General features: G+C 39.7%; 1 protein-coding gene across 1 annotated transcript in view; it reads left to right on the forward strand.

Moving 5' to 3' along the window:
• The first annotated feature begins 1,305 nt into the window (after window positions 1-1,305).
• The window catches only part of LOC120534711 (zinc finger protein 420-like), a 57,035-nt gene continuing 44,143 nt past the window's right edge, over window positions 1,306-14,197 (forward strand). Inside the window, 2 exon segments of the mRNA XM_039762297.1 lie at window positions 1,306-1,462; window positions 11,399-11,846. Coding sequence (XP_039618231.1) covers window positions 11,435-11,846 — 412 coding nt within the window. The 5' untranslated portion in view covers window positions 1,306-1,462; window positions 11,399-11,434.

Consider the following 14,197-nt stretch of genomic DNA (forward strand, 5'->3'; position numbering starts at 1 on the left):
ATTAGTAAAATTTAAACAAGATCATTCAAAAATCAATAATTAGCAAACAAAGATAACTGGCAGTAACAGTGCAAGATTCACAATTGGTTTGCCAGTTTTAAAAGGTAAGTTTTGAGGGCAGTTTTAAAATGTGTTATTGAATCGAGCTGACGTATATGAGAGGGAAGAGAATTCCCGAGTTGAGGAGCACAATGAGAGACGTTCGAGCTCCCATTGAACAGAGTCTGACGTGTGGTACAGAAAGTGGAGCTGCAGATGAGGATCTGAGTGAGCGAGAGGAGTGTAAGTCTGGAGGAGATCAGTGAGGTTGTGGAGAGCTTGAAATGTTCAGAGCGGTATTGTGTATTGTATTCTGTAGTGAACAGGGAGCCAGTGAAGTTGATTGAGAATCAGTGTAATATGTTCAATGGATTTAGAACAGCAAGTTGTCATCCTGGCAGCAGAATTTTGAAGAAGTTGTAAGCGATGGATACGTTTTTGTGGGATGCCAGATAGAATAGCATTACAGTAATCTATACGTGAGGTTACTCGGGCATTAACTGATACTTCAGTACTGTGTTGCGTAAGAACAGGACAAAGTCTAGAAATGTTTCAGAGATGGAAGAAGACAGTCCGTGAAATGTTACTTATGTAAAGTTATGTTGTCATTTAAGCATTCAATTAGAGAAGTAAATGTTTGTTATATTAGAATGAGAATAGGAATATACCTACATTTAGATTTCCAATGTTCATTTCTCTATTAAGTTGTAATGTGTTAGGAAGTAGTGTTTATAAAGTTAAGCATTCAAGATCTGGGAGGTTGTGTGAGAGGAAGTAAGATTGTTACTGTTTTGGTTTTGGCCTGACCGTGTGCTAGCAGCTGCGGAGAATACAGCTTGTATTTGGAACAGAAATTTGCCTCCATCCAGTTCTTTTTCTTCCCAAAAAGGATTCCATCCATCTTAGAAGAGAAACCTTATTACACTTATATGGGAGGAATTATTTAATAATAATATTATGTTTATTTAATAATTGCCATTATTAGTGTATAAATGGATATAAATAATTGCATTTAAACGATTCGCCAAAATATGTTGTATGTAAACGATGTTGTTTTAAACGTTATTGTTTTTTCATCAGAAAACCCGGTTTCCACGTCTACCTGTATTAGTTTAAATGGCACTTTTGCCACTCGCGATAGAGCGGACTTGCTGACGTATCGTGTCGACTGGGCAACACAATGAATACGGCGTCTACCTAATATATGTCTATGTTTCTACACTCCACGCTCTAGCCTTACATGCAAACAGTCGACAATACGTGGGTATGGGACGCGTGACGTCATCCAGGGCGACGGAAACTGAAGCCACGCTACCGCCGCGTAGTCTGCTGTGCACGTGAGGAAAAGCAGCTGCTAGCACGTTGTTTGAAAGTGAGGCGGGAGACAAAACGATTTGTAATTCTTATCACTGAGAGGTAGAAGGTAAGTTCTCCGGCTTTGAGGATGCTGCCTCATACATGTGTGAGTTTTCCTTTTCCCCAATCAGTTAGTCCACACGACGTAAATGAGAGGCGAACTGCGCGTTCGTTAGACCACCATTGGCCCTTCTTTGAACGACCACGCTTGTGGCCCGCGCTGAGGCGGCTTTAGGGGTGTGCGGTGCCTGGGGCTGACCAACCTCACGCTGGGCCGGTTACTTCAAACGCTGTTACCGGTATGTGTGGACTATACAAACGTGCGCGCGAGTTTAATACAAATAATGTTAACATACACCGGATTTTCTCATTGCAGTATTCAGTTAAATCTTTGCAAGAAAGCACGCGGACTTTATCAAAATAAAACTGTGATGTATCAATTCAGTATCACAAAGATAGTCAGAAACGCTGCTGTTTGAAATGTAAGTTCTCTGCGTATTTCTTTCTTTAACCACGCCCCCAAAACACCCTTTTGTTACTTTTTAGCTTCCAGCTACGGCAACTCCAAAATACCAAAAAAACACAAACCTACAATCTTAATACACCACATTACCTCCACCCCCTTCAATTCGGAAGGTTCACCGAAATAACCATTTTGTATGATAGTAAACATTTTATGCCATCAAAGAAAAAAAGCTTAATTCACCAAACTTTCATAGTGTTACCCATTGAAAGCATAACATCTGAACACATTCCCATTAACATCAAAAATATCAATCTGGTTGTCTTTTTATGTCCTTTCTCCATTTTAAGGATCATAATTCTTAAGTGGTCTAATCACTCTCTGGGATCTACCCAGCGCTGAAGACTCCTCCACAAGCTCTGTCCTGTCATTCAAGTTAGAGCTGACAACAATAGCATCATCACTGTTCATTTCTTCCTTATGAATAATAGTGGATGATGCATTGGCATTTGTGTCTGGAGTGTCAGTTTGTGCTTTTTCAGCTCCTTCAGCCTTACTGTAAAACGAGGTCTCAGGTGATCACAGTGCCTCCGATAAGTACAATCTGAGTCATTTCCTTTAATTTTGTAAGAAACCGGTCCTGTTTGTTCAGTAACTGTCCCAGGAATCCACATTGGTCCACCTCCTGTGGTATTCCTAAAATATACTGTGTCATCTGCACTGAATGACCTGTCCACTGCATGTTGGTCATGATGAAGCTTCTGCAGCGCTGCTTCTTTCGTACTGCAACAGCAATATCGGGCTTAATGAAATCCAACCTGGTTCAAACATTCCTGCTAAGAAAAAGATCCGCTGGAGACTGACCTGTTGTACAGTTAGGAGTCGTGCGATATTGCAGTAAGAGTAATGACACTTTGTCTTCAATATCTAGTGATAAATGCGCCAGCTTTTTGTATGCCTGGTTTGAAAGGCTGTACGTACCTCTCGGCTCGTCCATTGGTGGCTGAGTGTCCAGGAGCACCAGTGATGGGTTTGATTCCATTTTTGTTTCACCAAAGTTTGAAACTCCTCTGAAGTGAATTGCATGCCATTGTCTGTAACTGTGTTCGGGAAGACCGTATGATGGCAAACAACCGTCTCAAATTGTTGCTTTAGAGGTAATATTTGGAATCCTAAATACTTCTATCCATTTAGAATAGGCATCCACAATGATCATAAACATGTTATTTAAAAATGAACCTGCAAAGTCAAGGTGTAACCTTTTCCAACAAGCACCAGGGAATTCCCATGGGTGAATTGGAACTTGTCGTGGCATCTGTTGTTCAACCTGACAGCTACAACACTGCTTGCAGAGCTGCTCAATGTCGCAGTCTACTTTTGACCACCATACATATTTATGAGCCAGGGATTTCATTTTCACTATTCCCGGGTGTCCATTGTGTAGCTCTGCTAATACTGCTTCTCTCAGTTTCAAGGATACTACTACTCTCGTTCCCCATAAGATGCAGCCTTGCTCAATTAAAAGTTCATCTTTTCGAATGTAATATGGTTTTAAATTTTCATCTCTGACTTTAGGCCAACCTTCCATAATAAATCTGAGAACCGTGGACAACTCATGGTCTTTGTGCGATGCTCTTGCAACTTGCTGTACCTTTAATGGAGCATCTTGTAAATGCTCAACTAACAGGGAGTGAATCTCTTCAGACAAGGCCCTAGTTGCAGGATCATACGTTTCTGGAAGGAGATCGATATTTGGTAATCATATGCTGACAGAAGGGTGGCCCATCTCTGCATACGAGCAACAGCCATTGAAGGTAATCCTTTGTGTTCTCCAAATAAAGTTAGTAGCGGTTTATGATCTCTAACCAATTTAAATTTTCTCCCCCATAAATACTGGTGAAATTTCTTGATTCCAAAAATTAAGGCTAAGGCCTCTTTTTTTGATTTGTGCGTATTTTAATTTTTTTTTTTCTGCTGGAGCCAATGTGCGAGATTCATATGCAATAGGGTGCTCTTCTTCGGATGGCATAGTGCAGGGTGGGCAGATTCAGTCCTGGAGGGTTGCAGTGGCTGCAGGTTTTTGCTCCAACTCTGTTGTTTAATAAGAAGCACTTCTTGCTCAAGTAACACTTCTGCTTCATTTTAGTGTTCTCGCTTGTTAAGATTTTGAACCCTTATTGCTTATTTTAGTCTTAAACAGCTGTAGTCTTGGTTTTTAATTGCTTCTTAATAGCAATAACATGTAAATGACAGAATAGACCAGCATTTCTCCATTTAGCTTGTTTCCATTATTCCTGTGTGCATTTATCATGCACTATTTGGTTTAATTAAATAAAGCGAAGAGAAGAAAGTGAAGCACTGAGAATAACTCGTCTTTTTTAGACTTCAAATCATTTGGATGATATCCTTAAAAAGGAAAAAAAATCTAGGATATGAGAATGACTTGACATGGCAGAGTAAAGCACTAACAAGCCATGAACTTAAATAATTGACAAGGATTGTTTTTTAATTAAGCATCTGGGTTGGAACAAAAACCTGCAACTATTGTGGCCCTCCAGGACTGAATCTGCCCACTCGTGGCATAGTGTGTTGAATCACAACTCCAAGGCCGGGTGCAGAAGCGTCACAAGCTAGGATGAGGGGCAGGCTTGGGTCATAATGCACAAGGACTTTATCACATGTCAGCAACCCTTGACATTTACTAAAAGCATTTAACTGCTGCTGGTTCCACTTACAGGACACATTTTCTTTTAATCTATACTAATAAAAGGCAAAGCACTCACTCACTGACTCATCACTAATTCTCCAACTTCCTGTGTAGGTAGAAGGCTGAAATTTGGAATGCTCATTCCTTACAACTTACTTACAAAAGTTGGGCAGGTTTCATTTCGAAATTCTACACGTAAGGTCATAATGGTCGATAACAGTCGACAACGTCCACCATATTGAACTTTCTTATTTATGGCATCCTCTTCACGAAATTTGGTAGGCGGCTTCCCTGCGCTAACTGAAACTGATGTACGTACTTATTTCGATGGTATGACGCCACTTTTGGCCACAATATTGAACTTTCCAACGTCACTAATTCTCCAACTTCCCGTGTAGGTAGAAGGCTGACCCCATCTTCACAAAATCTGGTAGTTGGCTTCCCTGCGGTAACTGAAACTGATGTACGTACTTATTTTGGTGGTATGACGCCACTGTTGGCCGCCATATTGAACTTTTCAGCGGTCTTTGTTACTTATGGGCCCATCTTCAAGAAATTTGATATGCGGGTTCCCAACGCTAACTGAATCCAACTTGCGTACATATATACGTCCATAGCCTGCAGCTCGGTCACCGTGTGAGGCGGATGTGAAGTTATCGATGAAACCGGTTGTATACTTACAACGTTTGACAGATGCCGAATGTCTCATCAATACAAGTCTTCAATACAAGTCCTGCAAATACTGTCGTAATTGAAATAAACTATGAAACTCAAACCGATTATGACAGCAGCAATCCAAGCTGTGAGATTTGAAACAAGATTACTGTTCACATGGCCAACTGTACGTTTCATGCTCAAGAGTAAGCTTAGCACACAGCTTGGTCATATTACAACCGGAGGGCCGAACTCTCAATGTGGTATACAAAGAGATCCTTAACAAATAATTATTGGTATATTTTCCCTCAGTTTAAAAAGTTTCAATTTTCTTCTTAATAAAATTTTTATACAGTACTTTGCCGCTGCGAAGCGCGGGTATTTTGTTAGTAGTGCATATAAAGGTGCTAGTACTGTACTTTGATTTGGCACAAATTTGCCATAGTAGTTTACTAGTCCTAAGAATGCTCTCAACTCCTTCTGACAAGTGGGAGCTGGAGCTTCCTGTGTGGCTTTAACTTTGTCTGCTGATGGATAAATCCCCTTACTGTTTAATACGCAGGTGTCTTACTCCAGGCCTGGTGGGCTGCAGTGGCTACAGGTTTTCATTCTAACCATCTTCTTCATTAGTGACCAGTTTTTGCTGCTAATTAACTTCTATTAACTTGACTCAGGCCCCTTAGTTGTCTCTTTTTTTTAATTAGCAGCCAAACAATACTGAGACATAATACAAGCTGCCCCATGACCAGCTCACCTGTGCCCGTCACACAATATCTGAAAATAAAGAAAAGTGAAGGTCTCAGTAAGGTTGATCTCTCAAGTCACCAAAACATTTTGACGAACAGAAAATCAACAGTTTTGGAAATGTCTGCTGTGGCCGAATGAGAGCAGCAACAGACCACAAAATTAAATAACGGGCTTAATTAATTCACAGCAAAAATCAGCTTCTCATTAATAGATTGGTTGGAGTTTGAAATCCCAGTTTAGCTGCTCATCTGTTGGCTCGTTTCATGTCTCATTTCTGTTTGGCTGCCATTTCATGAAGAAACGAATCAATTCAGAGGATTGAATCCTTAAAAACAGGGCTTTTAAAATGAAGGGTTAATTAGCAGTGAAAACTGGTCAATGATTAGGAAAAGGGTCAGAATGAAAACCTGCGGCCCTCCAGGCCTGGAGTTTGACACCCCTGGTTTAACACATGTCATGTCCCAGGTAATCAATTTGCATCTTGCCAAACTCACATTTCGTCTCTTTCACCCTTAAACCACTCTCCTGGAGACGCCCTATTACCTTCTTAAGATTTACTAGGTGCTGTTTTTCAGTTTTCCATGTAACCAACAAGTTGTCCACATATACCACGACCTTGAGGTCTTTGCTGAGATTCTCCATTATCCTTTGAAAAATTGAAGGCGCAGAACTGACCCCATACGGTAACCTATTGTAAACAAACAATCCCTTGTGCGTATTAATGGTTACATATTTTTTTTGACTCTTCATCCAGTAGCACCTGTTGATAGGCTGAGGCTAATGCAATTTTTGAGAAAATAGTCCCACCACTAACATGGCCATTAGCTCCTCTATACGTGGCAGTGGATAAATCTCTGTGGTGCATGCCTGATTTACGGTTAACTTATAATCTCCGCACAAGCGAATTGAATTGTCCTTTTTTGAAATGGGAACCACTGGAGCTGCCCATTCGCTATGTTTCACCAGTGAAATGATGTTTGCTTTCTCTAACCTGTCCAACTCCTCCTCCACTCTCTCCTTCATGGCAAAGGGAAGTGGGCTGTTTTTGTAAAACTTAGGTGGAACTTCAGGGTTTACTATTATTGTAGCCTTAATACCTTGCAAAGTTCCCAGCTCCTCTTTGAAAACCTCTTTATAATATTCCAACGCTGCCTCAATTAATTTAAGATGTGGTTTATCATTTTGACTTACATTAAATTGGAGGCAAATTAAAATTATAAGTTTGTGGAGCCAGTTTCTCCCACATAAGGCAGGACCCTCGCCCCTAACTGCAATGCGTGGTAGTTTTTTATTTTGTTCTTCATAGTGTACAATTGCATTCTATTTTCCAAGAACAACAATTTTTTCCCCTGTATAAGTTTTTAGTTTTACATTAGTAACTTCCAAAGTCTTTCCAGGGAACATTTCCTTAAATAACTGATCAGGCATAATTGACACAGCTGTCCCAGTGTCTATTTCCATATCTATAACCTTACTATCAATCATAAAGTTTGCTTTGAACAGTTGTTTCTCTTGGTCCTTTTGTACTGTGAACATGGGGTACTCGCCGTGTTCCATTTCCACATATTTTGTACTTTTTCCAGCTTTCTGACCTGTATTTTGCTGGTGTGGCTGCGTCACCCTGCAGGCTCTTTTAATATGACCACCTTTCCCACAACTTTGGCATTTTGCATCTTTAAAATTGCATTCATACAAACTGTGGTTTTTACTGTTGCAATGATGACACTACCTCTTCCCCATATAACCCAGAAACTGCGCACCAACTTTATGCACTGTATTCAAAGAGGTGGCCTTAGCTGCTGTGTGTCTCTATCTGCCGTCTCCATGCTGAGTGCAATGTCAAACACTCTTGCGAACGTCAGATTTGGTTCTGATAACAGCCGACGCTGACAAGCCTCATTCCGAATCCCACTCAGTGCCTTGTCCAAATTCACCCCAAACTCGCAATTTACAGCATTGCTTCAGCTCTGTCGCATACTGAGTTACCTTCTCACTGCCCTTTTGACTGCAGTGATTAAAATGGAATCTCTCCGCAATTATCAGCAGTTTGGGCTCAAAATGATCCTTTAGTATTCCCACAATTTGCACAAAAGTTTTGTCCTTGGGCTTCAAAGGCTGCACTAAGTTCCTCAGTAGTCCATAAATGCTAGCGCCCATTACACTTAAGAGAGTAGCGACCTGTTTATCTTGTGCTATGCTGTTACTGCTCCATGAGTTCTATATATGCCAACCATGATTCAGTGCCAGGCTTAAATTCGTCAGTTCTACCAAGATGAGCCATTTTACTCACTCTGTGATATCTTCGTTATGACTCATTAACTCCTCGTCCCCAATTTTTGTGATGTATCAATTCAGCATCACAAAGATAGTCTGACATACTGCTGTTTGAAACTTAAGTTCTCTACTTACTTCTTTATTTAACCACGCCCCCAAAACACCTTTTTGTTACTTTTTAACGAAAATACATGTATAGCGGGAGAACATTGTAGTGCTGCTGTATTCTTCTGTTAACGTGCCTGTAAAAGTATAAATTGAGTTTAAATAACTGGCAAATGCTGGCCACCGACTTCCGGATGTGTGTATTTCTAAAGATGGCTTAACATTCTGAAACCTGCTTAATGTAAAGTAGACTGCATATGCATTTACATGCATTGCCTGGATGGACAACTATTTTAATGTATTTTACAAATTGTTTCAAAAATACAATAGCTTGCTGATGTACAAACCATTGATGCATGTGAATGAGTATAAGAGAAGTGAATAGAGATTTGTGGTTAGTGTTACCGTCTCATAATTCCAGCAGACTAAATTTAAACCCCAGCCTGTTTATGGTCTATCTGTGCAGTTTCCCATAATTGATTCCTACCCTTTAAAGGTACTCTGGTTTTCTTCTCATATCCCAGTGGTGTCTGTTTGGTTTGTTTTGTACTGGACAATGGTGGTGAGGTGAAAGCAGAGTCCCATGTGGTGGATGGTACATGTAGCTTTATCATGATGAGCCCAACCAGGCATTGTGGGTCACCCCCATGTAACACTAGGAACAGTTTAGGCGGCATTCCTCTTCTGGATAAAGTTCCCTTTTAATTAAGTAGACTTCTCATGATGGTCAATAATGGGTTGTTCTATGTTTGTCTTCTACCCTTAGGAGATTGGGTTTATCACAAATCTCCAGACAGTGGTGCTCCTAAGGGTGACTGGGTTACAGAAGGCCTTCACCACTCTAAGGTCACAATATTATAGGAGCTGGGATTTAATAGGATACTGTGCTAAATATGAACTTATTTGTTTTTTGTTTATGTTTACTTCCACAAGATGAAACTGATAAAGATTGAAAGTTGGAGTTTTTGAAAACGGCAATAAATATTTTGTCTGTTTTAGAGCTTTCAATGTACAGTAAACTCTGCAAATGCTCATTAAGAATTCTACAATTTTGCTGCTGTCCATCATTAAGTAGACCTCTTTAACGGGCAGCTTTATTTGTAAATCCCTTGCTGATGCCCAACGCCTCCGTTATATGTGTCAATCAATGAGTCTTCAGACCGTGCAGCCTAAATTGATGTGGCGGCTTTGGACAGAAGCTGTTCATCTTAGAAAAGAAATGGATTAACTGGGATATAGACAGTTATGTTAAGCAATTGAAATAATTTTACAAGAAAGACTTAACAGTACATGAAGCTGCAAACAGGACAATAAATAGGTGCATCCGAGGACTTAAGGAAGTGTTTTACTGTGGCAGACTCTGTTAGTCTCAAGCAGAGGAGAGTTTGTGGGGACCTCATCCAGTTATTTAATATTGACATTGATAAAGGAGATCCAGCAGGATTCTTTTAACTCACCTGTGAATCACATACTCAACGACACTAGTGTAAGTTAAGGGGATGTGTTTTTAGGATTGAAGGCAGGAAGCATTTCTTTATGCAGAGAGTTGTGGGAATCTGCAACAAACAGAGACATGGAGGAGGAGAAGAAACCTTGAGAACCTTTAAGAAGGAGCTGGATGAGATATGGGGATAGCTGAGGTATTAGCTAAAAAAAAAACAGATCTAATGGACTAAAAGGTCTCCTCCCGTTTGTCAAATTCATGTTTTTATGTATGTTCTTTCGTGATTGGGCTGTTAGAATGAATATTGCTATTAAAATATAGCTTGAATATATTTAACAAATGTCTTCTTCAAAGACAAAAAGTGATATTTGATTGTAAAAGTCTGGTGGTTTGTTTTAGCTGCACTCATTTTGGCATCAAGTTTCTCCAGATGCCCTTTGGAGAGCTGCAGTGTTTTACAGATCTGCTTTTGCACTTCACTACCATTATCAGCCTTTTCATAGTTTGGAGTTGTCAGATTATTATCTTCTTTACTAAAATTTGCCCTCAGATCCTTTCACAACATCATTTGGGACAGTTTTTTCCTCTGTACCGCTGAGCTTATTTTTGATCTACAAGTGTACCTGGAAAAGTTTATCAAAATGATTTTCCGGTTCCTTACTGTAGAGTCGTTCTGCATCTGATTCTGTTCACTTTTTTTCAGTGCTGAGACCTTCTCATTAAAGCAAATAGAAAATAAATGTAAAAATTCATATTTTCCCTTTATTCCAATGCTTGTAAATTCCCTCCTTAAAGAGCTTCATCAATGTTAGCCAACACAACACATCCCACAGTTGGTCTCCATTATACAGTACTTGGCTGCCAGTTTGATAACTAATGCCTAACGTGATGTGGTGTACTAATATTCAAGGCAGCTTTATTAAAACATTGCTTCATCTGTAAGGGACAAATACAAGAAGAGAGATTGTGTGGACCCTGACTTGATACTGTGATGATCCTGTAAGCTACACACAATCTGATTTTTCCGGTTAAGTCCACAGGTGCTAACTGCCTTTTTACTCTGAGTTCCGTGATATAAATGGTGCTGTGCCGCTGTCCATTAGGCAGATCCAGAATAATAAGGCAAGTGTGCCTTCCACCTGCCTAAGCCTACAAACCTCTTATTTCACCTGCTTGTCTTCTCCTGTTGTAGGCTGTTATTTCAATCTTCAAAGTTGGGCTCCACTTTCATTTCCCTGTTTTTGATGTGTCAGGTTTTTTTTTTTTTTTTAATCTTGAGACCCTACCAGTTTAAAAAACCATCAACATAGCTGATAACTCTAATATAGCACCCCAACATCACCAAGTGTTCAATCCAAGTAATGAAAACTGCTGAACCACAACTGTGGGAGATGGACGTCGTCTTCCACTCTGTTGAACTCTCAGTCCACTCCACAGTTTTACACCCGATAATTTTATATAAAGATTAGTGAATTCCTGACATTTCACTGTCTGTCTTGATTTAAACCTTAACTGAAAGGATGTTGTAAAATTCAATGCAAATGTCTTTTGCTATTAAGCTTGCTGATTTGTTGGAATCATATCCTGTTTTTTTTTCTTCTTCTTCAAGGAGATACAGAGAGAGAAAGCTGTCAATTACGCTTAGATGGATGTGAAAAAGGAGGAGTGTGGGGCCGACATGAATATTATGGACAAAAGGACCTCAAATGTTAAGGAGGAGGAGTGTGAATGGGAGTGTGTCCAACCTAAACAGGAGAGTTTCATCATTAAGGATGAGGACTGTGAACTGGGGTCATTGGGTATTAAAGAAGAGGCTGAAGAGATGTCTGTCAGGGTTGAGGTACACAAATATAAAAGGACTGAGACTGTGAAGGACGATGAACAAGATGGAGCAGTGACTGAGTTAGTCTCTTCTCAAAGTAGACACTGTCCATCACCAGAGTCTTCTACCCATGTGAAGTCTGAATCATTAGAATGTGACACAAAGAGGACTGAAAAAGTTTCATCTGTTAGAACTCCAGAAGATCAGCCATCAACTTCAGGGAAATCCACAAAAGGTAAGTCAAAAATAAGTGTGTGTAAGCCTTAGGGTTGAGGGTTATGAACCATAATTGGTGGTCTTGAGCTTATTGTATGAAACGTAGAAAAGGAGTGAAATAGATGATGTTTACTGTGTGTTTATTGTTCTTCATGCATGTTGTTTTAAGGTTCAACAATTTTTTCTGTTCTTGTATTGTACATTTGTGCCCTCAGTTTGAAAGCCATACAGATTTGCAAATTCTGATTGTATTGTCAAAAAGAATAGTTTAAAAAAATTGACTAAAATTTATGTGGTTTTTACCACTTGTAAACTCTGCTATTTTAAGAATTCATTAGTGCTATACATGCTGAATTTGTGAACGTCTAACACATGAGCAGAATTCAACTTGTCTTAAGGAAAAACATTATTAAATAATAGTATTGTTTTATAGTCGCATCTGTGCTTTTACATATTTGAAGCAGATCCCAAGTCATATGTAACAAATTGCACTGTAAAGTTACAAAGTAACATGTAAAATGAAATTATGAAAAACCACAACAATGTACTGTGTGGAAATTCGATTCACGAACGTCTCGGTACCGTACAACTCGGTTTACGACCAAAAAGTTCGCCAAACTTTTCCCTCGGTTCACGACCACACACTCGGTATACGAACAAGCCAGTTTCCCTTTCGGTTTGTACATGTTTAGTCTATCCCTGTGCAGCGAGCAAGAGAGCACGACACACACACACAGGCAGTGCGAGAGAGTGCGACACACACACAGGCAGTGCGAGAGAGCGCAACACACACACACAGGCAGTGCGAGAGAGCGCAACACACACACACAGGCAGCGCGAGAGAGCGCCACACACACACACAGGCAGCGCGAGAGCGCCACACACACACACACAGGCAGCGCGAGATGCAGACACACAGGCAGCGCCAGAGAGAGCTGGATGCATTAAGGTAGGAAGGCAGTTTAAGAATGCACTGGGCTTAATTTTGTTTTCACTTCTGTTTCCTGCAATCAGAACATAGCGTGAATTGTTGCAATGTTATTTTTCTTGGTGGTTTATTAAATTACGGATTTTTTCAAATGTTCGTTTTTTACCCTGTGCTTAAAACTCATTTAAAAAAAGTGCTTTTAACCAGCGGTTGTTGGCGCTGTAGCACGAACTATTGCAGTGTTAGTTTTCTCTGTTGTTCAAGGTTTTCTCAGTGTAATTCAATGTTTTTAGATTTAGTTTACTATTACGCTGTGCGTTCTTTGGTTTAATTAACTATATTTGTGCTTAAAAACTTAAAATATATATATATTTACGTACAGTTTGTATGGTCTGGAATGGATTAATTGTATTTACATACAATCCTATGAGGGAAATTGCTTCGGTGAACCGAGGTTCTACTGTAATTTAATATATTTAAATGGCAGTAAACATTACCTTCTTATGTTTGTGTTCACTGTAATTGTGGTAAAATAAGCACTTGTTAAAGTGGGAAAATATACATTAGGTGAGGCACAACAGTCAGATGGGTTTGGGATAGAGTTGGAATGTTTTAAATATTCTATTCATTTCACCAGACACAACACATTTTTAGTTTTTAAATATTTAGCAGCAGCGGTGTATGTGATGAGTTATGGACATTTGCTCAGAGTGCAGCACCACTGCACAGGCGGTAAAGGAACACACAGCAATGCATCCACCATTATTTTTTTAATTTTATTAATATAAATTGAAAGCATACAACAATCTATACAATCCAATCAAACTTAACAGAGCCAAAATTCAACCCCCACTTAAAAGAAAGAGAGGGGAGAGCCAGCCAACAAAGCAAGTCTTTAAAGGAGCAACGAAGGAAGAGTATCTTTTTCCCTTAATATAGAAGCTTATTCTAAAATGTTATGGATTAGATGCTGCCATATTTTAAAAATGTTTTGAGCAGATCCTCTGAGTGAAAATTTAATTTATTACAACCTCAGAAAATACAGGATATCATTTACCCACTGACTTGAAAGTGGTGGGTTGGGATTCTTCCAGTTAACTAAGACAAGTCTACATGCCAATAGTGAGTAGAAAGCAATTTCAATTTGTCCTTCTCCACCTTAAACCAATCTGGGAGTCCACCACACAGAGCTGTGTATATTCATCAATTTAAGTCAATGTTCTGGGGCCTCATGTATAAAGAGTGTGTACGCACAAAAATGTTGCGCAAGAACGTTTCCACATTCAAATCACGATGTATAAAATCTAAACTTGGTGTAAAGCCACGCACATTTCCATGGTACCTTCTACCCTTGCGTATGCAAGTACTCCACTCGGTTTTGCAGAATGGTGGCACCCAGTGTCAAAGCAGTGCTGCTGTTCCTGTGTGGTTACCCTTTCTTT

The sequence above is a fragment of the Polypterus senegalus genome, chromosome 8, assembly GCF_016835505.1.
Source record: "Polypterus senegalus isolate Bchr_013 chromosome 8, ASM1683550v1, whole genome shotgun sequence".
Lineage (NCBI taxonomy): Eukaryota > Metazoa > Chordata > Cladistia > Polypteriformes > Polypteridae > Polypterus > Polypterus senegalus.